We start from the raw sequence: 25,437 nt of genomic DNA on the forward strand, positions 1-25,437 counted from the left end.
ATGAGGGGAGGAGCGGTGCGTTCTGTGCTCCTTTGTGGGTGAGCTAGTGGTCGGAGTAGTTGGTTGGTTTGTTGCTCTTGTGCCTTTAGTGCCTTTAGTGCCTTTAGTGCCTTTTTCTTCACACCATCGTGCGCAGCATCTTGTAGGTAAGCTGAGCCAACGTGGGATGGACGGGTGGGCAGTGAGGTGTTGAGAACTGCTGGCTGTCGGAGCTCACAGCACCATATTACTTACTCTTGACCATCAGACGTAATTTTCCCCCGGTACACACGTTCCAAAGGGGGTATTCGTAAAGGTGGCACCCGTTCGGTGCTTCTTCCGTCGTCGTCTTTACTCAGTTGTGGAAGCATCGTAAAGTTGCTGGGAGGACAGGCATCACGTAGCCTGAGACTCAGCGTGTCTTGCAGCAAGGGGATGGGACGGTTGTGCTGTGTGCGTTATTCCATGGCTGTCTTAGCCCTGCTCGCTGACCTGCTCTTTCTCTCTCCTCTCTTCACCATCCGCCCACTGCCTCGGTGCAGCTTTTGCTCTCATTACATCTGAGCAAAGCGACAAGGAACTGCTGCAGGTAGCTTGAGGTGATCTCACTGCCAGGTACGTGCCATGTTTTGTCCCCCTTCATGGTTTTGCCGCAGGGCATGCGAGGGTAGTTCTGAAGAAGTGTCCCCATACTGTGCTGTGTGAACAGAGAAAACAGAAGTGTTTCTGCTCTGTTCCAGCTCTTCACACTTGCTGTGATGGGTGTCGCGTGCAGTGGGATCAGCCGCGAGCCTGAGGTGGCGGCGACGGAGGTACAGTATGAAGCTCTGGCTGGTCTTTGTTCCCTGTGTTGAGCCAGCAGAGGGAGCTGCAGATGCACTCTCCTGCAGGAAAGAATGGGCCAAAAAGGGCCTGGCCACCTGTCTGCACCAGTGCCACTGCTGATTAGTCTGGGTAGAGAGAGATGCATCTTTGCATGGCCTGGCAATGCACGCCAGGAAGAGAAACAACTGTGATGAGATGTGCAGCTCCTTCTGAAGTGCTCCCGACAAGGATGGAGCGCATTTGCTGCAGCTTTCTCTGCAGATGTGCTCCTCACCTTGAAATCCTCCTGGTTTGTCCTCAGCTCCTGACCAAGGCTTGTGCTCTGTTTTGCAGGCTGATAACATGCGGAAGCCGCAGCTGGAGCGTGCGGTGTCATCTCTTAACGTTCCGGCGATTGCGGCAGCCCATGTTATTAAGAGCCACGTCGCCCAGGGGCCGGATGAGCTCTCCCTGGAGGTAAGCAGTTCCAGGCGTTCCTTGTTGTCATGCACGGGAGAGTAGTATAGGGTGTGAACGCCTTTCGAATACTCTCAAGACTCCTTCAAAATGTCTCCCTTGCTGTCAAGCTTGAGGATATTCTGCAGCAAAGAATCAGGCAGTTATTTGAGCTGTGCTTTCCTGCCAGCTGTGCTGAAGCTGGGATTGATGTCTCAATCTCTTGCAGGTTGGAGACTTGGTGTGCATAGTTGCTATGCCACCAAAGGAGCTGAGCCCCTGGTGGAGAGGCAAGCGTGGCTTTGAGGTAGGCACACGTTTCCGACTAGAGAGCACAACTTGAGTAGAGTCAGGAATCTCAGACTGGAGCTGCTCTGCCTGCACAGGACGGCTTCTAGACGCAAGCAGTTGCCCTGTGTCGGTGTCAGAGGACCTTCCCTTTGGTGCTGAGCTTGGGCTAATGCCCACCTGTCTTTTTGTTCTTGTTCCAGGTCGGGTTTTTCCCTGGTGAGTGCGTGGAACTCATCAGCGGAAAAGTTCCCGAGTCCCTCGTCAATTCCTTGCCAAAGCCAGGTACGTGTTTTACATTTGACAATGCGGATTAATAAAATGGGGACACAACTTGGCTTTCAGGGGTTTTGTTAATGCCCGAGATGAGCAAGCTTAGCAAGAGGACTGCATTAAGCGGAACACGCAGAGATCTGGCCCAATCTCACTGTGTTTATTCTTGGGCATGGGGAAGTCACAGAATCCTCCTTGAATGGCTTGGGATTGGAAGGGGCCTAAAGGATCCTCAGGCTCCAAGGCCCCTGCCTCAGTCTGGGTCGCCAGCCTGTGCATTTAGCTGGAGATGAGAGCAGGCTGTATGGGGCCCCTTCTGACCTGGCCTTGGGCAGTTGCAGGGATGGGGAAAACCGTTCTTGCGTGTCCTTGTTTGGAATGTTCTTCCTGTTGTTACGTGCTCGGTCGAATGTGTTATGATCGGCCTCGTCCAACCGATCCAAGCCTGAAATGAACTGGTTTCTTTGTTTTGTTGTGCAGTGCTGAAGAAACGGGGCAAGCTCAGTACCTTCCTTCGTTCCTTGGTGAAGGCCCGCCCCAGGAGAGCAACGGAGCCGGAGCCAACGAAGGAAGGGGTGTTTGGCTGTGACCTGGGGGAGCACCTTCTCCGCTCTGGCCGTGATGGTAAGGAACAACCCATTCCTGAGATCTTTCTCCGTTGGGCATCTAAAGTTGAAAGGGAGATCATATCCAGAAATTGTTTCAGCCTGAAAACGTAGGAAGGCTTCTAGCCACAGAGAGCATCCTGCATCCTTTCCCTAGCTCTTCTGGATGTGAGATTGGATTCTTCCATTCCCCAGGGAGCTGTGATGGGACTTGCAGTGTCTGTGGCTTTGCCAGAATTACTTTCTCCAGGCTGTTGATAGGTCATGGCATTTCTGGAAAGCCAAGAACGCGTCTCTGTGCACTATCCTCACAGCTGTCTCTGCCAGCTTTCTCCTGTAAGGAGGAAGCAAGCGGTAGCCCGGCTGGGCTTAGAGGATGGGATGTGAGAAGAGCACGGCCTGAACCAGGACTTAAGTAAGAAGCTGAGCTAACCGCTGGCTCTTGTTCTGTAGTCCCCCAGGTCCTCCTGAGCTGCGCTCAATTCATTGAGGAACATGGTGTGGTGCGGGGGATATACCGCCTGTCCGGCGTGGCATCCAGGATCCAGCAACTACGGTAAGAGTGCTGCAACTGACACAGCTGTCAGTAGGGGCCCGTGCCATGCTGCAGGCGTTCAGAGGAACCTCTTCCTTTTCTTGACTGTATGTGTGTCTTTGGACTTGTTTTCCTCTTTCTCAAAGCCCTCTGCCCAATTCTGTGTCCTTCTCTGCAGCCATGAATTCGATACGGAGCAGGTTCCCGAGCTAAGCGTCCGAGAACTTCACAGCGTGAGCTCCCTGTGCAAGTTGTACTTCAGGGAGCTCCCGAACCCTCTCCTGACCGACCAACTGTATGACAAGTTCTCGGTAAGCTCAGGGCAATGTCTTGGAAATGACACATACCTGTTCCCTGGGCGTCCTGGCTAGTGGTTGCAGCAGTGCCCCAGTTCTGAGGTCTTCTTTCTGTTAGACCCATGAGGCATGCCTTTGCCACATCCTGCCTCTCACTGATGCCACTTGTGGTGGTGCCAGGAGGTGCTTATTTAAGCTATTCACAATGCTTGTGAGAATTCCCTTTCCTTTGCTGTTCCCCAGCTATTGGTAGAATGGGGTTAATAGCAAAGTGGACTTGGAGAGGAATGCCTGCTGCGAGGAGCTGTGCTGTGCAATCAGGCAGTAAAGCCCCCAGAGCTTGCACTGCTTGACCTCAATGACACAGGCTGTGTGCTGCTGTGTTCCCCTGATGCCTCTTGGAAGGCATCGAGTCTGCCTCGGTGCTGACCACCAGCGCGCTGTCCCCATGGTTCCCAAACCTGTGGCAGCTCTCCAGCCTGACTGGTGTCTGAATCCCTTCCTGCCTTTTTCCAGGACGCTGTTTGTGCTGCCACAGAGGAGGAGCGGATGCACAGAATGCAGGAAGCCATCCAGCAGCTGCCTGCTCCTCACTACAGGTCAGTGCTGCGCTCGGTCTGCTGAGCTCAGCCCTGCTGCCTTTCAGAGGGCAATGATGCGATTCCAGGTGTTGCCTCACACCTGCAACATCATGCCTGTGCACGCTGAAGCGGCTGAAGGCTGCATTGGGTCAATGGATTGGGTCAGTTCCTTGGCACGGGGGTACGATTGGTGCAGCCAATGGCTGCGGCTGTGCTTTGCAGGGCTTGGTACTGCAGCGTGGTGCCATTGGAAACGTTTTATCTACTTCATATTCAGGGACAGTAGCAATGACAACCACTAGCATGAAGTGAGGTTTGTTTTGTGCACTGCAGCACCGCTTGCTTTTTGGTGCTGAACATCTGCCTCTCTTGTTTTCCAGGACGCTGGAATACCTGATGAGACACTTGGCGTCTCTAGCCGGGAACAGCTCCGTCACCAACATGGACGCTAAGAATTTAGCGATAGTGTGGGCTCCAAACCTTTTAAGGTAAACTTCTTTTTCCGTTTCAACACCATGCTTACTTCTGCTCTCTCCCAACCCCAGGGGCACAATTTCTAGATGACAGTTTCTGCTCTCATGTTTAGATGGGTCTATTGTGTCCTTGAACTTCCTTGAGAATTTTGTCAGTGGCATTGCTGATGGCCCACTGCGGAAGTCTCCAGAGCCCAGTCTGACAGTTTTTCTCTGCAAAAATTCATACTTGGGGAAATGATCTTGGGGAAATGATTTGTAAGATCTGCCTTTTCTTCAGATCCCAGCAGAGCCAGTCTGCCTGCGCCAGCAGAGAAGTTGCCTGTATGGAGCTGCAGACGCAGTCGGCTGTTGTTGAGTTCATCATAAGCCACACAGACGTCATCTTCTGCTCCAAATCCACACCAGCCGTGGGAGAGGGTGAGCATCTTCCTCCATTAGCTTGATCTTGATCTGACATCTTGATCCAATCCAGGCCTTCTCTAAGACCTCTGAAAATGCTCTAACTGTCGAGGAGACAACAGGCTTCTGGGCTTAGATTAGAATATGGCACCCTGTTGCTGGGTCCTTAGTGTGTCCAAACCCAAACCTTACATGGAGAAAACTGTCACTGCTGTTAAGATGTTTTGCCAGCAGGTGATGCATGATTGAAGTGTGGCAGCGAACCTTTCTGAGTTCCCTGCCCCCTGGTTTTAATAGGGTTTTTGTTTGCCTCTTTCGATACAGTGAGCTGCTCTTAATTCTGGCTGTGTCCTTTGCCACGAGCATACCTCTGAGCACACGGTTATTTTGAGCTCCTCTTCTTCCAGTGATTCGGATAAGCAAGTCTAAGAGAAATGCAGAACTGGGGTGGCTGTGCTGCTGCTGTCTGATCCTCCCTCTTACCTTTGGTTTTCCCTTGCAGGGCACAGTTCTCTGGCCGGGCTAAAGTCTGTGTGGGTATCTCCTCCTGCCACAAAGCTGCTCACTGTGCAGGAGGCACAGGCTGAGAGAAACGGCCAGAGCAGCTCTCCCACAGCGACACGGAGCAGCGAGATAGAAGAGGAGGAAGCCCCCGCAGTTGTACAGGGGAACTTCCACACAGTAATTGATTTTCCTTCTAAAAGGTAAAGAGGACTTCCCTTTCCAGCCCCTATCATCATTGGTCGGTTGGGTTTTATTGGTTTAATTTTTGTCCATTATATATATATGAGCCTGCCAGCTCCTGTCCTGTCCTGCTGTGGAGCCTTTGCTCACATGCTCCACATCTTGCTTGACATGGTTGAGAGAAAAGGAGCCAGCAGGACTTGAGGGCGGAGCTGTAGGAATGGAAGCGTCCTCTGCTGTTTGAAACAGAGCGCGTTTCTAAGCTGTGTTTCAGCAGAAAGCAGGCAGTGCCAGGAACGGGCAACTGTTGTCAAGGGCTCGGAGCAGCTCTTCCTTCACCCTACACCACGACTGACAGCATGCTCTGTTTTCTCTCTCCAGAGCAAGTTCTCCCAGAAAGAGGATGGAGTCATCGCGCTGCGGCAGTTGGTGTTCCTGCCTCTGCCTGCAAAGACCATCACCTGTGGCCGAACACCAACTGCAGCGCAGTGCCAGGGAGCCATCAGAAGCAGAAGTCGTGGTCCTGGCAGGTAAGAGTGCAAATCCAGCTTTCAAAACACTGCTTGTGAGCAACACAGCTAGAATTCATGCTTTCAGTGGGCTTGTACCTCCTTCACGAGGAGGATCCTGCACGAGGATCACTTTCAAGACAGTGACACTGTTGTTAGAAGCCTATTTGCTTCTGCCCACCACCCATACATAGCCAAATGTCAAGAACCTCTTCCATGATTCATCTTGCGAATGTTCGACACTAACCGCTGTGCATCTACTCCTTCCTAGGTGACTCCAGCCCTCATGTACCCCAAAGACTCAGGGCATGTGACGATGATGCATCCTGTGCTTCCATCAATGGAGAACTCATGGGAAGCACAGGATGCTGCAGTTCCAATGAAAGCCTTCCATATGACAGCAGTGATCAAGAGAAGAACGTCATCGAAGTTCAAGCCCTCATTCATCCCATCCCTGCTGAAGCTGCTGACCTGAGCCTGCCAGACACCACAGGCACCAGCCTGGACCCAGTGCTTCTGCAGTGCAGCCCAGCCCAAGCACAGCCTGAATGCCCCGACAGCAGCAGCACCATGCAGGCTCAGGTCAGCGACACAGAGGAGATGACGAGCCCCTTGGAGGGGGGCATAGAATCAGGCCACCAGGCCCAGGCTCCAAGTAACAGCAGGAGCTCTGAGCCACTCCCTCCTTAACAACAGAGGATGAGTCCCATCTTAAAGCCTGGACCTCTCACGCCCTCCTTTGTCCCATTGAATAAAGGCACGCTCGTGCTCAATCAACACTTTGGCTGCATTCCGAGTCTTCATTCACAGGGACTGGGAAGAGTGCAAGAAACAGCAAGGCAGCTCAGCTTGCAACGCTCTGGCTGTGGGGTGCGTGCAGCAGAGCTCTGGATGTGTTCACATTTTGCCTGACTTTGGGATGCCTGCAGTGAGAGCTCTGCTACCATTTTTTATGGCAGCAAATAGTCTCTAGCATCCTGGATACTGCTCATGAAAACTGCAAGCCTCCTGGCTGTGGCTTTGTGATGCTTTTCAGTGCTTTTTTTTATTGCTTTTTGGATGCTCTTCAACGCCGTGGCTGCTCCCTGACACCTCTGTCCTCCCACCGTGTCCATTCCTGGCTCCCACCTGTGAGCTGTCCCTGCAGATCATCTCCAGCCCTGCCATCATCGCGCTGCGGCAGGAGGAGCTCACCCTGACCAACATCAGGCAGTGCTGCCTGCCTCTCTCACTCTCTCGACCAAGTGTAACTACACTGTCGTGGAGACAAATGCTTTCTGTCACATCCTCTATCTCTGCAGACATTTACTGGTAGGCGGCTCTTGCAGAAGAAGATTCAAGCAGCACAACCTTTTGCTCAGCTACAGCACATGAATGCTACCAAAGCAGAAACAACCCACAAGCTCTGGGTCTGTTTTTCTTACGAAGGCATGCACCGACAGCGTTTGATGGTACCCACCATCCTTGATTTCCTTCCCTGCTTCTTGTCTGATGGCACTGCTGAGCCAGGAACAAGCTGCCCAGTGTGGCAGAGAATGGTGCAGAGCTGTGCTGGAACCTCCTCCCCTTCCTCTGCTGCAGCTTGGTGTGCAACCTCACCCACTTCTCTGACAGACCTGCTGATCCCACGCATGCCATTGGGATGCTCTGGCACGGGATGTGCCTCCAACCCAAAGCTCATTCCCACCTCCCAAGGAAAAGCAAAGCAACCCAAGCATCTCCAGAAAAACTGCCCAGCAGACAGCAGGGAATGCAGACAGCTTCTGGCTGCTCCCCTGCACTCCCGTCCTAAGTAAGAGGCCCCACGAGGACTGGCTGGGAAATCAGTGCATGACACACGTGAGTGTGCACAGCATTGCACAAAGCAGTGGGGTTCCATGAGTTTGTGTGTTTGTGTGTATTTGTGCACCAATGGTGTTGCACACACATTTGTGTCCATGAGTGTACAAATCAGTGGGGTTGCTCAGGTGTGTGTAGGTCAGTGGGTATGTGTGTAAGGACGAGCCTGCACGTATATGTGCGTGCACAGGGGTGTGCAGAGTGTTGGAGCTGCGCAAGGACATTGTGGTACCGGTGTGTGTGTGCACTTTGGGAGTGAAAGGAAGGGGATGCACATGTGTCTGTGTGTGTGCGCACAGGGCTGCACCAAGGGATGTGGTTGCATGAGTGTGTGTGAGCACACGGATAGTGCGTGGATGCGGTGGCACAATTGTGTGTTTGCACAGGGGTGTGTGAGGAGTTGGGTTGCACACAGGTGGAGACAAAGGGATGTTTTGTGGTATTTGTTGGCACATATGTGTTCCCAGGGATGGTTTGCACGTTTGTGAATGCTAAGGAGGGTACAAGATGCGTTGCGTGCATGAGGGTGTGTAGAAGGGGCAGAGCATTGCACATGTGTGCATGTGCACGTGGATAGGCGGAAGGCTGGGGTGCGGGCTGACCTCTGCTGAGGTGAGTGAGGATTCACGGTGTTGCTCATTGGTAGATTTGTTCACACTGAGTGCTAACAGGGAACTCGCACACCCTTTATGTTTCAGCTGTGCCAGCACTGTGATCCCTTACTGTGATCTCTTGCAGGAATCAAGCGTAGAGCAAAAGGGATGTTTGGGCCAGGTGACCGCAGGAAGGCTGGCTGTTTTAGATGGTGGCAGCTGATGGAAACAGGTGCTCTGGAGACAGTTCAGCTTTTAACAGAAGTCGGGGGACCTGCAGCAAGAACGACTAGGTTCTTGAATGGCTTCTAACATGCACTCTGAGTAGGTCTGTCCTGCTGTGCCATCTCTGCTTCGTTTTGATGAAAGCATTGTATACAACCGCGTGTTGGGCCTGTTTTCCTCTGGAAGGAAGAATTTTAGGTGCAGTTCTCAGTGAGAACGTCTGCTAGGATTTCTGTGTAAGTTAAATCTGAACTACCAGAAGGAGTGCTGCAGGGAAGGGCCCTGCCTCTGCCAGTAAGTTCCTTCTCAGCTCTCCACGACGGACCCCACTGTGGAGATGAGTGTAAACGAGGGCAGTTCAGAATCATCTCTTGCCAGCTTGATGTGCTGGATTTTGAGCTTGTGAAGCCTGTTCTGTCTTTCTGTGGTGTTTCCTTCTGTTCTAAAGGAGAAGGGCAGCATGGTGACTTTTCTCCTGCGGCTTGCAGCTGCACTCCTTGGCACAGCGCTTTGCTTCCAAGCAGCAGATTATTTTGCAGACTGGGGGTGTCTCAGATTCAGCCTTCTATTCCTCTAGTCTGAGAATCATTTTATTTTGAGGAGGAAAGAAAGAATGTGGTTTAATCATAATGACAGTTGAGTGTTAGCACAGTGAGGTGAAGGAGGGCCCCAGAAGCAAATTTGGTGCTGTTGAAGCACTGTGCGATGAGAAGGTGGGAGGTAACACGTGCTGGCAGATGTGGGAACTACTTTGGGATTGAGGTGTGGAGGAAAGGAAAGGCGATGACGGAGCTGATGGCAAAGAGTTTCCTGGGGAGGCTTGGTGCTTGCTTGGGGATGGATCTGATCAACTTCTTGTGTGCTGGTGTCCAGTTGGGCTTTGGAGAGCAGTCTGCATCCCAGGGTCTATCTGGTTAACTCATGCTAACGGCATGAGTTTCATGAGGGCCAAGTGTCGGGTCCTGCATTTTGGTCACAACAACCCCAGGCAACCCTACAGGCTTGGGGAGGTGTGGCTGGAAAGCTCCCAGAAGAAAAGAGACCTTGGTGTGCTGATGGACACTCGGCTGAATATGAGCCAGCAGTGTGCCCAGGTGGCCAAGAGGGCCAATGGAATCCTGGCTTGTATCAGGAATGGTGTGGTGAGCAGGACTAGGGAAGTCATCCTGCCTCTGTACTCGGCATTGGTGACTGGAATAGGCTCCCAAGGGAGGTGGTTGAATCGCCATCCCTGGTTGTATTTAAGAGCCATTTGGATGTGGTACTCAGGGATATGATTTAGTGTAGGGTTTTTAGAGTTAGGGTACTGGTTAGGCTGCGGTTGGACTTGATCATCTTCAAGGTCTTTTCCAACCTGAGTAATTCTACAATCCTATGGTAGGACCGGGGCTTGGGCCAGACCAGGGCAAATCCAGAGACAGGAGTCCAATGGATTTGAGACCTGACTTGAAGCCTGTGGGCATCACCCAGGACTTGGGGTGAGAGGATGAGGCGTAGGAACAAGAACCTCTTTGGTCCGTATTAGCTCCTGCCGTTCCCTTTTTTGTGGGGATCAATGTGGGGTATTTTTGTGTAAAGAACTGACTCATTGTGCAGCCTGTGAATGAATTCATTCTCACCTGCTGATTGGTGCTCTTCTCTAGATGGAGCTGCAGTGGAAATGGACACTTGTGGTCTGATGTCCGGCCCCCTCCCACATGCTCTGATCAGTTGAATTAGCAAGACCTGGCTCTTGGTTGGTGAGTTGGCTTTTGTTGGCTTGGAGACACGTCTTCCAGTTGCACCTCGTGTCATATCTGTTGTGTTGAGCTCTCGAGCTCCAACTGCAACTGGGAATCTAAGTATTAACACAGAAGGAGTAGCTTAGATCTATGTTTACCTTGATTGGAAATGCAGTGCCAAGGGCTGCACACTGTTATGACAGCTCTGAGAGTATGGAAAAGGTATCTGCTGGGTGAGCGCTTTGCTGGGTGAGCATCCCCCTGCTGAAGAGCAGGCAGCTGTTGTGTTTGTAGACAGAATCATCCGTGGGGATTGGAGGCGTTTCCAGCCTTCCAGCTCTTGGCTGTTGCTGTGAGAGTAGAGCTTCCTGCCCAGAGAGAACGAGCAGCAGAAGGGATCCAATGAGAGCAGCTTTAGAAGCTTTTCAGACAAAGCAGGTGGATCAGGCTGTGGCCTGTGCCTGTGCTTTGGAGTGAAGCCAGCAGGCTTTACTTCAAGCAGAATGAGCTGTGGGTGCAGCGTCCAGCAGTGCAAGTGGCCAACAGCTGGAGACAGCATCACCTTGAGCAGCACTCTTGAGGGAAATGCTCAGTGTGAACGAAGGCCACGAAGAAGAGAGTAGCTTGTGGCTGTGTTCACAGGGTAAGGTTTTCCTTCCTGAGCTGTTACCTCTCAGGTGCTGTGTGAGTCTTCTGCAGTGTGCCTACAGCTGTGCGATGTGCTCTGCAGGAAGCGCTGATGTTGCGCTTGCAGCCCTGTCTTTCATGTCTCGTGTCCAATTACACATGTTGTTTGAAGCACCACCTTAGAGGCAGCCTTGATTTCTGCAGCCCCGAGCTTTGTGCAACGAGAGCTCTCCTGCTTCTCGCTGTGATGTGAGACTGAATGGAAGGCCCTGCAGAAGTCTGGGTAGGTGATGTCAGTTGCTGTTCCCTTCACCACCCGTGCTGGGAAAAGCAGGAAATGGGACTGGGGGACATCCCGGCAGTGGGATCCTGCCTCAGCAGAACTGAATGGCTGTTCTGATCCACGTATTTTAACCTGAGTGAATCTGACACTAACCAGAGAGGGGAGGGTGCTGTGGGAAGAAGATGTATGTACCGCAGTTTGTGGTGCAAGTTGTTCTAGGAGCAGCTTGTAACAGTGCCCAGAAGGCTTCCTTTTTGATGGGGAGAGGATTAAGTAGGTTATTTGAATGAATCTATTTCCTTTCTGTTCATCTTTCATACTACCTCTCAAAAAACTGTCTGTGGATTCTGTCATGGTTTTGTGCTGTTGCTGTCAATATTCTACATCATAACATCATGTGCAGTATGAATCATTAATTGAGGGTATAAATAGTGGAATCATGTACAAAGGAAAAGGGTTAAAGAGAAAGTAAGTTTATGTGTGGATTCTGTGAATTCTCAAGTAGTATTTCTTGCTAAAGAGAATTAGTGTGCACCCTGAGCTTTCATATGTGCAAAGGATCTTGTAATCATCTCTGTCTGTGTTTCTTTTAGACCCAGAGATGGAGCAGAGTGGAACACAGACTTGGGTGAATCTTCATTCAGGAGCACGAACACGTAATGCTCATCTTAGGTGTCTGGCTGACAACAAGAGCAGAGAGGTCACAAGGTCACGTGCCCATTTTATTTTATTTTTCATTCATGATGCATAGAGGCGTTCCCCAGACAAAGTGAGCATTTGTCGGCTGGACTTTCTAGAAATGACCTAGGCAGTGAAAATGGGTTTGAAGCATCCCAAAGAGCCCTGCAAGAGACTGCTGAGAGTTATTCTGGCACCCTCCTTTGGAAACATCCGGTGTCTGTCTGCTCTTCAGCTGTGCCCTAACACCTCCCATTGCGCTGCCACACCAGGATAGAATTCCAAGCCCACACTGAGTTCTGGAATGTTGTGGTGCCGTGTTGGAAATAGACGTGACCACGTGGTGTTGCCTCCCCGCCTTGTGGGGGGTCATGGTGGACCAGGCTGTTGGCCCTTGGTGATGTCATAAGCGTCTGGAATGAGGGGAGGAGCGGTGCGTTCTGTGCTCCTTTGTGGGTGAGCTAGTGGTCGGAGTAGTTGGTTGGTTTGTTGCTCTTGTGCCTTTAGTGCCTTTAGTGCCTTTAGTGCCTTTTTCTTCACACCATCGTGCGCAGCATCTTGTAGGTAAGCTGAGCCAACGTGGGATGGACGGGTGGGCAGTGAGGTGTTGAGAACTGCTGGCTGTCGGAGCTCACAGCACCATATTACTTACTCTTGACCATCAGACGTAATTTTCCCCCGGTACACACGTTCCAAAGGGGGTATTCGTAAAGGTGGCACCCGTTCGGTGCTTCTTCCGTCGTCGTCTTTACTCAGTTGTGGAAGCATCGTAAAGTTGCTGGGAGGACAGGCATCACGTAGCCTGAGACTCAGCGTGTCTTGCAGCAAGGGGATGGGACGGTTGTGCTGTGTGCGTTATTCCATGGCTGTCTTAGCCCTGCTCGCTGACCTGCTCTTTCTCTCTCCTCTCTTCACCATCCGCCCACTGCCTCGGTGCAGCTTTTGCTCTCATTACATCTGAGCAAAGCGACAAGGAACTGCTGCAGGTAGCTTGAGGTGATCTCACTGCCAGGTACGTGCCATGTTTTGTCCCCCTTCATGGTTTTGCCGCAGGGCATGCGAGGGTAGTTCTGAAGAAGTGTCCCCATACTGTGCTGTGTGAACAGAGAAAACAGAAGTGTTTCTGCTCTGTTCCAGCTCTTCACACTTGCTGTGATGGGTGTCGCGTGCAGTGGGATCAGCCGCGAGCCTGAGGTGGCGGCGACGGAGGTACAGTATGAAGCTCTGGCTGGTCTTTGTTCCCTGTGTTGAGCCAGCAGAGGGAGCTGCAGATGCACTCTCCTGCAGGAAAGAATGGGCCAAAAAGGGCCTGGCCACCTGTCTGCACCAGTGCCACTGCTGATTAGTCTGGGTAGAGAGAGATGCATCTTTGCATGGCCTGGCAATGCACGCCAGGAAGAGAAACAACTGTGATGAGATGTGCAGCTCCTTCTGAAGTGCTCCCGACAAGGATGGAGCGCATTTGCTGCAGCTTTCTCTGCAGATGTGCTCCTCACCTTGAAATCCTCCTGGTTTGTCCTCAGCTCCTGACCAAGGCTTGTGCTCTGTTTTGCAGGCTGATAACATGCGGAAGCCGCAGCTGGAGCGTGCGGTGTCATCTCTTAACGTTCCGGCGATTGCGGCAGCCCATGTTATTAAGAGCCACGTCGCCCAGGGGCCGGATGAGCTCTCCCTGGAGGTAAGCAGTTCCAGGCGTTCCTTGTTGTCATGCACGGGAGAGTAGTATAGGGTGTGAACGCCTTTCGAATACTCTCAAGACTCCTTCAAAATGTCTCCCTTGCTGTCAAGCTTGAGGATATTCTGCAGCAAAGAATCAGGCAGTTATTTGAGCTGTGCTTTCCTGCCAGCTGTGCTGAAGCTGGGATTGATGTCTCAATCTCTTGCAGGTTGGAGACTTGGTGTGCATAGTTGCTATGCCACCAAAGGAGCTGAGCCCCTGGTGGAGAGGCAAGCGTGGCTTTGAGGTAGGCACACGTTTCCGACTAGAGAGCACAACTTGAGTAGAGTCAGGAATCTCAGACTGGAGCTGCTCTGCCTGCACAGGACGGCTTCTAGACGCAAGCAGTTGCCCTGTGTCGGTGTCAGAGGACCTTCCCTTTGGTGCTGAGCTTGGGCTAATGCCCACCTGTCTTTTTGTTCTTGTTCCAGGTCGGGTTTTTCCCTGGTGAGTGCGTGGAACTCATCAGCGGAAAAGTTCCCGAGTCCCTCGTCAATTCCTTGCCAAAGCCAGGTACGTGTTTTACATTTGACAATGCGGATTAATAAAATGGGGACACAACTTGGCTTTCAGGGGTTTTGTTAATGCCCGAGATGAGCAAGCTTAGCAAGAGGACTGCATTAAGCGGAACACGCAGAGATCTGGCCCAATCTCACTGTGTTTATTCTTGGGCATGGGGAAGTCACAGAATCCTCCTTGAATGGCTTGGGATTGGAAGGGGCCTAAAGGATCCTCAGGCTCCAAGGCCCCTGCCTCAGTCTGGGTCGCCAGCCTGTGCATTTAGCTGGAGATGAGAGCAGGCTGTATGGGGCCCCTTCTGACCTGGCCTTGGGCAGTTGCAGGGATGGGGAAAACCGTTCTTGCGTGTCCTTGTTTGGAATGTTCTTCCTGTTGTTACGTGCTCGGTCGAATGTGTTATGATCGGCCTCGTCCAACCGATCCAAGCCTGAAATGAACTGGTTTCTTTGTTTTGTTGTGCAGTGCTGAAGAAATGGGGCAAGCTCAGTACCTTCCTTCGTTCCTTGGTGAAGGCCCGCCCCAGGAGAGCAACGGAGCCGGAGCCAACGAAGGAAGGGGTGTTTGGCTGTGACCTGGGGGAGCACCTTCTCCGCTCTGGCCGTGATGGTAAGGAACAACCCATTCCTGAGATCTTTCTCCGTTGGGCATCTAAAGTTGAAAGGGAGATCATATCCAGAAATTGTTTCAGCCTGAAAACGTAGGAAGGCTTCTAGCCACAGAGAGCATCCTGCATCCTTTCCCTAGCTCTTCTGGATGTGAGATTGGATTCTTCCATTCCCCAGGGAGCTGTGATGGGACTTGCAGTGTCTGTGGCTTTGCCAGAATTACTTTCTCCAGGCTGTTGATAGGTCATGGCATTTCTGGAAAGCCAAGAACGCGTCTCTGTGCACTATCCTCACAGCTGTCTCTGCCAGCTTTCTCCTGTAAGGAGGAAGCAAGCGGTAGCCCGGCTGGGCTTAGAGGATGGGATGTGAGAAGAGCACGGCCTGAACCAGGACTTAAGTAAGAAGCTGAGCTAACCGCTGGCTCTTGTTCTGTAGTCCCCCAGGTCCTCCTGAGCTGCGCTCAATTCATTGAGGAACATGGTGTGGTGCGGGGGATATACCGCCTGTCCGGCGTGGCATCCAGGATCCAGCAACTACGGTAAGAGTGCTGCAACTGACACAGCTGTCAGTAGGGGCCCGTGCCATGCTGCAGGCGTTCAGAGGAACCTCTTCCTTTTCTTGACTGTATGTGTGTCTTTGGACTTGTTTTCCTCTTTCTCAAAGCCCTCTGCCCAATTCTGTGTCCTTCTCTGCAGCCATGAATTCGATACGGAGCAGGTTCCCGAGCTAAGCGTCCGAGAACTTCACAGCGTGAGCTCCCTGTGCAAGTTGTACTTCAGGGAGCTCCCGAACCCTCTCCTGACCGACCAACTGTATGACAAGTTCTCGGTAAGCTCAGGGCAATGTCTTGGAAATGACACATACCTGTTCCCTGGGCGTCCTGGCTAGTGGTTGCAGCAGTGCCCCAGTTCTGAGGTCTTCTTTCTGTTAGACCCATGAGGCATGCCTTTGCCACATCCTGCCTCTCACTGATGCCACTTGTGGTGGTGCCAGGAGGTGCTTATTTAAGCTATTCACAATGCTTGTGAGAATTCCCTTTCCTTTGCTGTTCCCCAGCTATTGGTAGAATGGGGTTAATAGCAAAGTGGACTTGGAGAGGAATGCCTGCTGCGAGGAGCTGTGCTGTGCAATCAGGCAGTAAAGCCCCCAGAGCTTGCACTGCTTGACCTCAATGACACAGGCTGCGTGCCGCTGTGTTCCCCTGATGCCTCTTGGAAGGCATCGAGTCTGCCTCGGTGCTGACCACCAGCGCGCTGTCCCCATGGTTCCCAAACCTGTGGCAGCTCTCCAGCCTGACTGGTGTCTGAATCCCTTCCTGCCTTTTTCCAGGACGCTGTTTGTGCTGCCACAGAGGAGGAGCGGATGCACAGAATGCAGGAAGCCATCCAGCAGCTGCCCGCTCCTCACTACAGGTCAGTGCTGCGCTCGGTCTGCTGAGCTCAGCCCTGCTGCCTTTCAGAGGGCAATGATGCGATTCCAGGTGTTGCCTCACACCTGCAACATCATGCCTGTGCACGCTGAAGCGGCTGAAGGCTGCATTGGGTCAATGGATTGGGTCAGTTCCTTGGCACGGGGGTACGATTGGTGCAGCCAATGGCTGCGGCTGTGCTTTGCAGGGCTTGGTACTGCAGCGTGGTGCCATTGGAAACGTTTTATCTACTTCATATTCAGGGACAGTAGCAATGACAACCACTAGCATGAAGTGAGGTTTGTTTTGTGCACTGCAGCACCGCTTGCTTTTTGGTGCTGAACATCTGCCTCTCTTGTTTTCCAGGACGCTGGAATACCTGATGAGACACTTGGCGTCTCTAGCCGGGAACAGCTCCGTCACCAACATGGACGCTAAGAATTTAGCGATAGTGTGGGCTCCAAACCTTTTAAGGTAAACTTCTTTTTCCGTTTCAACACCATGCTTACTTCTGCTCTCTCCCAACCCCAGGGGCACAATTTCTAGATGACAGTTTCTGCTCTCATGTTTAGATGGGTCTATTGTGTCCTTGAACTTCCTTGAGAATTTTGTCAGTGGCATTGCTGATGGCCCACTGCGGAAGTCTCCAGAGCCCAGTCTGACAGTTTTTCTCTGCAAAAATTCATACTTGGGGAAATGATCTTGGGGAAATGATTTGTAAGATCTGCCTTTTCTTCAGATCCCAGCAGAGCCAGTCTGCCTGCGCCAGCGGAGAAGTTGCCTGTATGGAGCTGCAGACGCAGTCGGCTGTTGTTGAGTTCATCATAAGCCACACAGACGTCATCTTCTGCTCCAAATCCACACCAGCCGTGGGAGAGGGTGAGCATCTTCCTCCATTAGCTTGATCTTGATCTGACATCTTGATCCAATCCAGGCCTTCTCTAAGACCTCTGAAAATGCTCTAACTGTCGAGGAGACAACAGGCTTCTGGGCTTAGATTAGAATATGGCACCCTGTTGCTATGTCCTTAGTGTGTCCAAACCCAAACCTTACATGGAGAAAACTGTCACTGCTGTTAAGATGTTTTGCCAGCAGGTGATGCATGATTGAAGTGTGGCAGCGAACCTTTCTGAGTTCCCTGCCCACTAGTTTTAATAGGGTTTTCGTTTGCCTATTTTGACACATTGAGCTGCTCTTAATTGTGGCTGTGTCCTTTGCCACGAGCATACCTCTAAGCACATGGTTAGTTTGAGCTCCTCGTCTTCCAGTGTCTCGGATAAGCAAGTCTGAGAGAAATGCAGAACTGGGATGGCTGTGCTGCTGCTGTCTGATCCTCCCTCTTACCTGTGGTTTTCCCTTGCAGGGCACAGTTCTCTGGCCGGGCTAAAGTCTGTGTGGGTGTCTCCTCCTGCCACAAAGCTGCTCACCGTGCAGGAGGCACAGGCTGAGAGAAACGGCCAGAGCAGCTCTCCCACTGTGACACAGAGCAGCGAGATAGAAGAGGAGGAAGCCCCCGCAGTTGTACAGGGGAACTTCCACACAGTAATTGATTTTCCTTCTAAAAGGTAAAGAGGACTTCCCTTTCCAGCCCCTATCATCATTGGTCGGTTGGGTTTTATTGGTTTAATTTTTGTCCATTATATATATATGAGCCTGCCAGCTCCTGTCCTGTCCTGCTGTGGAGCCTTTGCTCACATGCTCCACATCTTGCTTGACATGGTTGAGAGAAAAGGAGCCAGCAGGACTTGAGGGCGGAGCTGTAGGAATGGAAGCGTCCTCTGCTGTTTGAAACAGAGCGCGTTTCTAAGCTGTGTTTCAGCAGAAAGCAGGCAGTGCCAGGAACGGGCAACTGTTGTCAAGGGCTCGGAGCAGCTCTTCCTTCACCCTACACCACGACTGACAGCATGCTCTGTTTTCTCTCTCCAGAGCAAGTTCTCCCAGAAAGAGGATGGAGTCATCGCGCTGCGGCAGTTGGTGTTCCTGCCTCTGCCTGCAAAGACCATCACCTGTGGCCGAACACCAACTGCAGCGCAGTGCCAGGGAGCCATCAGAAGCAGAAGTCGTGGTCCTGGCAGGTAAGAGTGCAAATCCAGCTTTCAAAACACTGCTTGTGAGCAACACAGCTAGAATTCATGCTTTCAGTGGGCTTGTACCTCCTTCACGAGGAGGATCCTGCACGAGGATCACTTTCAAGACAGTGACACTGTTGTTAGAAGCCTATTTGCTTCTGCCCACCACCCATACATAGCCAAATGTCAAGAACCTCTTCCATGATTCATCTTGCGAATGTTCGACCCTAACCGCTGTGCATCTACTCCTTCCTAGGTGACTCCAGCCCTCATGTACCCCAAAGACTCAGGGCATGTGACGATGATGCATCCTGTGCTTCCATCAATGGAGAACTCATGGGAAGCACAGGATGCTGCAGTTCCAATGAAAGCCTTCCATATGACAGCAGTGATCAAGAGAAGAACGTCATCGAAGTTCAAGCCCTCATTCATCCCATCCCTGCTGAAGCTGCTGACCTGAGCCTGCCAGACACCACAGGCACCAGCCTGGACCCAGTGCTTCTGCAGTGCAGCCCAGCCCAAGCACAGCCTGAATGCCCCGACAGCAGCAGCACCATGCAGGCTCAGGTCAGCGACACAGAGGAGATGACGAGCCCCTTGGAGGGGGGCATAGAATCAGGCCACCAGGCCCAGGCTCCAAGTAACAGCAGGAGCTCTGAGCCACTCCCTCCTTAACAACAGAGGATGAGTCCCATCTTAAAGCCTGGACCTCTCACGCCCTCCTTTGTCCCATTGAATAAAGGCACGCTCGTGCTCAATCAACACTTTGGCTGCATTCCGAGTCTTCATTCACAGGGACTGGGAAGAGTGCAAGAAACAGCAAGGCAGCTCAGCTTGCAACGCTCTGGCTGTGGGGTGCGTGCAGCAGAGCTCTGGATGTGTTCACATTTTGCCTGACTTTGGGATGCCTGCAGTGAGAGCTCTGCTACCATTTTTTATGGCAGCAAATAGTCTCTAGCATCCTGGATACTGCTCATGAAAACTGCAAGCCTCCTGGCTGTGGCTTTGTGATGCTTTTCAGTGCTTTTTTTTATTGCTTTTTGGATGCTCTTCAACGCCGTGGCTGCTCCCTGACACCTCTGTCCTCCCACCGTGTCCATTCCTGGCTCCCACCTGTGAGCTGTCCCTGCAGATCATCTCCAGCCCTGCCATCATCGCGCTGCGGCAGGAGGAGCTCACCCTGACCAACATCAGGCAGTGCTGCCTGCCTCTCTCACTCTCTCGACCAAGTGTAACTACACTGTCGTGGAGACAAATGCTTTCTGTCACATCCTCTATCTCTGCAGACATTTACTGGTAGGCGGCTCTTGCAGAAGAAGATTCAAGCAGCACAACCTTTTGCTCAGCTACAGCACATGAATGCTACCAAAGCAGAAACAACCCACAAGCTCTGGGTCTGTTTTTCTTACGAAGGCATGCACCGACAGCGTTTGATGGTACCCACCATCCTTGATTTCCTTCCCTGCTTCTTGTCTGATGGCACTGCTGAGCCAGGAACAAGCTGCCCAGTGTGGCAGAGAATGGTGCAGAGCTGTGCTGGAACCTCCTCCCCTTCCTCTGCTGCAGCTTGGTGTGCAACCTCACCCACTTCTCTGACAGACCTGCTGATCCCACGCATGCCATTGGGATGCTCTGGCACGGGATGTGCCTCCAACCCAAAGCTCATTCCCACCTCCCAAGGAAAAGCAAAGCAACCCAAGCATCTCCAGAAAAACTGCCCAGCAGACAGCAGGGAATGCAGACAGCTTCTGGCTGCTCCCCTGCACTCCCGTCCTAAGTAAGAGGCCCCACGAGGACTGGCTGGGAAATCAGTGCATGACACACGTGAGTGTGCACAGCATTGCACAAAGCAGTGGGGTTCCATGAGTTTGTGTGTTTGTGTGTATTTGTGCACCAATGGTGTTGCACACACATTTGTGTCCATGAGTGTACAAATCAGTGGGGTTGCTCAGGTGTGTGTAGGTCAGTGGGTATGTGTGTAAGGACGAGCCTGCACGTATATGTGCGTGCACAGGGGTGTGCAGAGTGTTGGAGCTGCGCAAGGACATTGTGGTACCGGTGTGTGTGTGCACTTTGGGAGTGAAAGGAAGGGGATGCACATGTGTCTGTGTGTGTGCGCACAGGGCTGCACCAAGGGATGTGGTTGCATGAGTGTGTGTGAGCACACGGATAGTGCGTGGATGCGGTGGCACAATTGTGTGTTTGCACAGGGGTGTGTGAGGAGTTGGGTTGCACACAGGTGGAGACAAAGGGATGTTTTGTGGTATTTGTTGGCACATATGTGTTCCCAGGGATGGTTTGCACGTTTGTGAATGCTAAGGAGGGTACAAGATGCGTTGCGTGCATGAGGGTGTGTAGAAGGGGCAGAGCATTGCACATGTGTGCATGTGCACGTGGATAGGCGGAAGGCTGGGGTGCGGGCTGACCTCTGCTGAGGTGAGTGAGGATTCACGGTGTTGCTCATTGGTAGATTTGTTCACACTGAGTGCTAACAGGGAACTCGCACACCCTTTATGTTTCAGCTGTGCCAGCACTGTGATCCCTTACTGTGATCTCTTGCAGGAATCAAGCGTAGAGCAAAAGGGATGTTTGGGCCAGGTGACCGCAGGAAGGCTGGCTGTTTTAGATGGTGGCAGCTGATGGAAACAGGTGCTCTGGAGACAGTTCAGCTTTTAACAGAAGTCGGGGGACCTGCAGCAAGAACGACTAGGTTCTTGAATGGCTTCTAACATGCACTCTGAGTAGGTCTGTCCTGCTGTGCCATCTCTGCTTCGTTTTGATGAAAGCATTGTATACAACCGCGTGTTGGGCCTGTTTTCCTCTGGAAGGAAGAACTTTAGGTGCAGTTCTCAGTGAGAACGTCTGCTAGGATTTCTGTGTAAGTTAAATCTGAACTACCAGAAGGAGTGCTGCAGGGAAGGGCCCTGCCTCTGCCAGTAAGTTCCTTCTCAGCTCTCCACGACGGACCCCACTGTGGAGATGAGTGTAAACGAGGGCAGTTCAGAATCATCTCTTGCCAGCTTGATGTGCTGGATTTTGAGCTTGTGAAGCCTGTTCTGTCTTTCTGTGGTGTTTCCTTCTGTTCTAAAGGAGAAGGGCAGCATGGTGACTTTTCTCCTGCGGCTTGCAGCTGCACTCCTTGGCACAGCGCTTTGCTTCCAAGCAGCAGATTATTTTGCAGACTGGGGGTGTCTCAGATTCAGCCTTCTATTCCTCTAGTCTGAGAATCATTTTATTTTGAGGAGGAAAGAAAGAATGTGGTTTAATCATAATGACAGTTGAGTGTTAGCACAGTGAGGTGAAGGAGGGCCCCAGAAGCAAATTTGGTGCTGTTGAAGCACTGTGCGATGAGAAGGTGGGAGGTAACACGTGCTGGCAGATGTGGGAACTACTTTGGGATTGAGGTGTGGAGGAAAGGAAAGGCGATGACGGAGCTGATGGCAAAGAGTTTCCTGGGGAGGCTTGGTGCTTGCTTGGGGATGGATCTGATCAACTTCTTGTGTGCTGGTGTCCAGTTGGGCTTTGGAGAGCAGTCTGCATCCCAGGGTCTATCTGGTTAACTCATGCTAACGGCATGAGTTTCATGAGGGCCAAGTGTCGGGTCCTGCATTTTGGTCACAACAACCCCAGGCAACCCTACAGGCTTGGGGAGGTGTGGCTGGAAAGCTCCCAGAAGAAAAGAGACCTTGGTGTGCTGATGGACACTCGGCTGAATATGAGCCAGCAGTGTGCCCAGGTGGCCAAGAGGGCCAATGGAATCCTGGCTTGTATCAGGAATGGTGTGGTGAGCAGGACTAGGGAAGTCATCCTGCCTCTGTACTCGGCATTGGTGACTGGAATAGGCTCCCAAGGGAGGTGGTTGAATCGCCATCCCTGGTTGTATTTAAGAGCCATTTGGATGTGGTACTCAGGGATATGATTTAGTGTAGGGCTTTTAGAGTTAGGGTACTGGTTAGGCTGCGGTTGGACTTGATCATCTTCAAGGTCTTTTCCAACCTGAGTAATTCTACAATCCTATGGTAGGACCGGGGCTTGGGCCAGACCAGGGCAAATCCAGAGACAGGAGTCCAATGGATTTGAGACCTGACTTGAAGCCTGTGGGCATCACCCAGGACTTGGGGTGAGAGGATGAGGCGTAGGAACAAGAACCTCTTTGGTCCGTATTAGCTCCTGCCGTTCCCTTTTTTGTGGGGATCAATGTGGGGTATTTTTGTGTAAAGAACTGACTCATTGTGCAGCCTGTGAATGAATTCATTCTCACCTGCTGATTGGTGCTCTTCTCTAGATGGAGCTGCAGTGGAAATGGACACTTGTGGTCTGATGTCCGGCCCCCTCCCACATGCTCTGATCAGTTGAATTAGCAAGACCTGGCTCTTGGTTGGTGAGTTGGCTTTTGTTGGCTTGGAGACACGTCTTCCAGTTGCACCTCGTGTCATATCTGTTGTGTTGAGCTCTCGAGCTCCAGCTGCAACTGGGAATCTAAGTATTAACACAGAAGGAGTAGCTTAGATCTATGTTTACCTTGATTGGAAATGCAGTGCCAAGGGCTGCACACTGTTATGACAGCTCTGAGAGTATGGAAAAGGTATCTGCTGGGTGAGCGCTTTGCTGGGTGAGCATCCCCCTGCTGAAGAGCAGGCAGCTGTTGTGTTTGTAGACAGAATCATCCGTGGGGATTGGAGGCGTTTCCCGCCTTCCAGCTCTTGGCTGTTGCTGTGAGAGTAGAGCTTCCTGCCCAGAGAGAACGAGCAGCAGAAGGGATCCAATGAGAGCAGCTTTAGAAGCTTTTCAGACAAAGCAGGTGGATCAGGCTGTGGCCTGTGCCTGTGCTTTGGAGTGAAGCCAGCAGGCTTTACTTCAAGCAGAATGAGCTGTGGGTGCAGCGTCCAGCAGTGCAAGTGGCCAACAGCTGGAGACAGCATCACCTTGAGCAGCACTCTTGAGGGAAATGCTCAGTGTGAACGAAGGCCACGAAGAAGAGAGTAGCTTGTGGCTGTGTTCACAGGGTAAGGTTTTCCTTCCTGAGCTGTTACCTCTCAGGTGCTGTGTGAGTCTTCTGCAGTGTGCCTACAGCTGTGCGATGTGCTCTGCAGGAAGCGCTGATGTTGCGCTTGCAGCCCTGTCTTTCATGTCTCGTGTCCAATTACACATGTTGTTTGAAGCACCACCTTAGAGGCAGCCTTGATTTCTGCAGCCCCGAGCTTTGTGCAACGAGAGCTCTCCTGCTTCTCGCTGTGATGTGAGACTGAATGGAAGGCCCTGCAGAAGTCTGGGTAGGTGATGTCAGTTGCTGTTCCCTTCACCACCCGTGCTGGGAAAAGCAGGAAATGGGACTGGGGGACATCCCGGCAGTGGGATCCTGCCTCAGCAGAACTGAATGGCTGTTCTGATCCACGTATTTTAACCTGAGTGAATCTGACACTAACCAGAGAGGGGAGGGTGCTGTGGGAAGAAGATGTATGTACCGCAGTTTGTGGTGCAAGTTGTTCTAGGAGCAGCTTGTAACAGTGCCCAGAAGGCTTCCTTTTTGATGGGGAGAGGATTAAGTAGGTTATTTGAATGAATCTATTTCCTTTCTGTTCATCTTTCATACTACCTCTCAAAAAACTGTCTGTGGATTCTGTCATGGTTTTGTGCTGTTGCTGTCAATATTCTACATCATAACATCATGTGCAGTATGAATCATTAATTGAGGGTATAAATAGTGGAATCATGTACAAAGGAAAAGGGTTAAAGAGAAAGTAAGTTTATGTGTGGATTCTGTGAATTCTCAAGTAGTATTTCTTGCTAAAGAGAATTAGTGTGCACCCTGAGCTTTCATATGTGCAAAGGATCTTGTAATCATCTCTGTCTGTGTTTCTTTTAGACCCAGAGATGGAGCAGAGTGGAACACAGACTTGGGTGAATCTTCATTCAGGAGCACGAACACGTAATGCTCATCTTAGGTGTCTGGATGACAACAAGAGCAGAGAGGTCACAAGGTCACGTGCCCATTTTATTTTATTTTTCATTCATGATGCATAGAGGCGTTCCCCAGACAAAGTGAGCATTTGTCAGCTGGACTTTCTAGAAATGACCTATGCAGTGAAAATGGGTTTGAAGCATCCCAAAGAGCCCTGCAAGAGACTGCTGAGAGTTATTCTGGCACCCTCCTTTGGAAACATCCGGTGTCTGTCTGCTCTTCAGCTGTGCCCTAACACCTCCCATTGCGCTGCCACACCAGGATAGAATTCCAAGCCCACACTGAGTTCTGGAATGTTGTGGTGCCGTGTTGGAATCAGACGTGACCACGTGGTGTTGCCTCCCCGCCTTGTGGGGGGTCATGGTGGACCAGGCTGTTGGCCCTTGGTGATGTCATAAGCATCTGGAATGAGGGGAGGAGCGGTGCGTTCTGTGCTCCTTTGTGGGTGAGCTAGTGGTCGGAGTAGTTGGTTGGTTTGTTGCTCTTGTGCCTTTAGTGCCTTTAGTGCCTTTAGTGCCTTTTTCTTCACACCATCGTGCGCAGCATCTTGTAGGTAAGCTGAGCCAACGTGGGATGGACGGGTGGGCAGTGAGGTGTTGAGAACTGCTGGCTGTCGGAGCTCACAGCACCATATTACTTACTCTTGACCATCAGATGTAATTTTCCCCCGGTACACACGTTCCAAAGGGGGTATTCGTAAAGGTGGCACCCGTTCGGTGCTTCTTCCGTCGTCGTCTTTACTCAGTTGTGGAAGCATCGTAAAGTTGCTGGGAGGACAGGCATCACGTAGCCTGAGACTCAGCGTGTCTTGCAGCTAGGGGATGGGACGGTTGTGCTGTGTGCGTTATTCCATGGCTGTCTTAGCCCTGCTCGCTGACCTGCTCTTTCTCTCTCCTCTCTTCACCATCCGCCCACTGCCTCGGTGCAGCTTTTGCTCTCATTACATCTGAGCAAAGCGACAAGGAACTGCTGCAGGTAGCTTGAGGTGATCTCACTGCCAGGTACGTGCCATGTTTTGTCCCCCTTCATGGTTTTGCCGCAGGGCATGCGAGGGTAGTTCTGAAGAAGTGTCCCCATACTGTGCTGTGTGAACAGAGAAAACAGAAGTGTTTCTGCTCTGTTCCAGCTCTTCACACTTGCTGTGATGGGTGTCGCGTGCAGTGGGATCAGCCGCGAGCCTGAGGTGGCGGCGACGGAGGTACAGTATGAAGCTCTGGCTGGTCTTTGTTCCCTGTGTTGAGCCAGCAGAGGGAGCTGCAGATGCACTCTCCTGCAGGAAAGAATGGGCCAAAAAGGGCCTGGCCAC

General features: G+C 51.8%; 3 protein-coding genes and 4 long non-coding RNA genes across 7 annotated transcripts; all 7 read left to right on the plus strand.

Annotated features, from left to right (window-relative positions):
• The first annotated feature begins 1,146 nt into the window (after positions 1-1,146).
• LOC146751989 (rho GTPase-activating protein 32-like) lies at positions 1,147-4,214 on the plus strand. Its single transcript, XM_085533191.1, has 7 exons — positions 1,147-1,212; positions 1,731-1,812; positions 2,281-2,424; positions 2,859-2,961; positions 3,119-3,173; positions 3,883-4,045; positions 4,198-4,214. Exons 1-7 carry the CDS (start codon positions 1,147-1,149, stop codon positions 4,212-4,214), a joined length of 630 nt encoding a protein of 209 aa, XP_085389317.1.
• A 1-nt stretch (position 4,215) lies between these two features.
• LOC146751990 (uncharacterized) lies at positions 4,216-4,711 on the plus strand. Its single transcript, XR_014941040.1, has 2 exons — positions 4,216-4,305; positions 4,571-4,711. It is a non-coding gene; the product is annotated as an uncharacterized LOC146751990 (long non-coding RNA).
• A 1,068-nt stretch (positions 4,712-5,779) lies between these two features.
• On the plus strand, positions 5,780-6,664 carry LOC146751991 (rho GTPase-activating protein 32-like). Its single transcript, XM_085533192.1, has 2 exons — positions 5,780-5,906; positions 6,157-6,664. Exons 1-2 carry the CDS (start codon positions 5,780-5,782, stop codon positions 6,573-6,575), a joined length of 546 nt encoding a protein of 181 aa, XP_085389318.1. The 3' UTR covers positions 6,576-6,664.
• Positions 6,665-7,644: 980 nt separating this feature from the next.
• On the plus strand, positions 7,645-8,563 carry LOC146751992 (uncharacterized). The gene is made up of 2 exons (XR_014941041.1): positions 7,645-7,724; positions 8,463-8,563. It is a non-coding gene; the product is annotated as an uncharacterized LOC146751992 (long non-coding RNA).
• A 5,905-nt stretch (positions 8,564-14,468) lies between these two features.
• Positions 14,469-15,434, plus strand: LOC146751993 (uncharacterized). Its single transcript, XR_014941042.1, has 3 exons — positions 14,469-14,693; positions 15,128-15,230; positions 15,388-15,434. It is a non-coding gene; the product is annotated as an uncharacterized LOC146751993 (long non-coding RNA).
• Positions 15,435-16,486: 1,052 nt separating this feature from the next.
• LOC146751994 (rho GTPase-activating protein 32-like) lies at positions 16,487-18,933 on the plus strand. Its single transcript, XM_085533220.1, has 5 exons — positions 16,487-16,574; positions 16,840-16,980; positions 17,459-17,665; positions 18,027-18,175; positions 18,426-18,933. Exons 1-5 carry the CDS (start codon positions 16,528-16,530, stop codon positions 18,842-18,844), a joined length of 963 nt encoding a protein of 320 aa, XP_085389346.1. The 5' UTR covers positions 16,487-16,527; the 3' UTR covers positions 18,845-18,933.
• Positions 18,934-19,913: 980 nt separating this feature from the next.
• On the plus strand, positions 19,914-20,832 carry LOC146751995 (uncharacterized). Its single transcript, XR_014941043.1, has 2 exons — positions 19,914-19,993; positions 20,732-20,832. It is a non-coding gene; the product is annotated as an uncharacterized LOC146751995 (long non-coding RNA).
• The last annotated feature ends 4,605 nt before the right edge of the window (positions 20,833-25,437 follow it).

This window comes from Coturnix japonica, unplaced genomic scaffold (genome assembly GCF_054131305.1).
Source record: "Coturnix japonica strain WE unplaced genomic scaffold, WE-NBRP24 Scf055, whole genome shotgun sequence".
NCBI classification, from domain to species: domain Eukaryota; kingdom Metazoa; phylum Chordata; class Aves; order Galliformes; family Phasianidae; genus Coturnix; species Coturnix japonica.

What these genes read in the sequence shown, in the direction of transcription:
- LOC146751991 (XM_085533192.1), top strand. Translation starts at nt 5,780, where the DNA reads ATGGAGTCATCGCGCTGCGGCAGTTGGTGTTCCTGCCTCTGCCTGCAA. An exon ending in AGAAGTCGTGGTCCTGGCAG is followed by an intron (nt 5,907 to 6,156) that starts GTAAGAGTGCAA and finishes ACTCCTTCCTAG; the next exon opens with GTGACTCCAGCCCTCATGTA.
- LOC146751989 (XM_085533191.1), top strand. Translation starts at nt 1,147, where the DNA reads ATGCGGAAGCCGCAGCTGGAGCGTGCGGTGTCATCTCTTAACGTTCCG. An exon ending in CAATTCCTTGCCAAAGCCAG is followed by an intron (nt 1,813 to 2,280) that starts GTACGTGTTTTA and finishes TTTGTTGTGCAG; the next exon opens with TGCTGAAGAAACGGGGCAAG. An exon ending in TCTCCGCTCTGGCCGTGATG is followed by an intron (nt 2,425 to 2,858) that starts GTAAGGAACAAC and finishes CTTGTTCTGTAG; the next exon opens with TCCCCCAGGTCCTCCTGAGC.
- LOC146751994 (XM_085533220.1), top strand. Translation starts at nt 16,528, where the DNA reads ATGGACGCTAAGAATTTAGCGATAGTGTGGGCTCCAAACCTTTTAAG. An exon ending in TGGGCTCCAAACCTTTTAAG is followed by an intron (nt 16,575 to 16,839) that starts GTAAACTTCTTT and finishes CCTTTTCTTCAG; the next exon opens with ATCCCAGCAGAGCCAGTCTG. An exon ending in ATTGATTTTCCTTCTAAAAG is followed by an intron (nt 17,666 to 18,026) that starts GTAAAGAGGACT and finishes TTCTCTCTCCAG; the next exon opens with AGCAAGTTCTCCCAGAAAGA.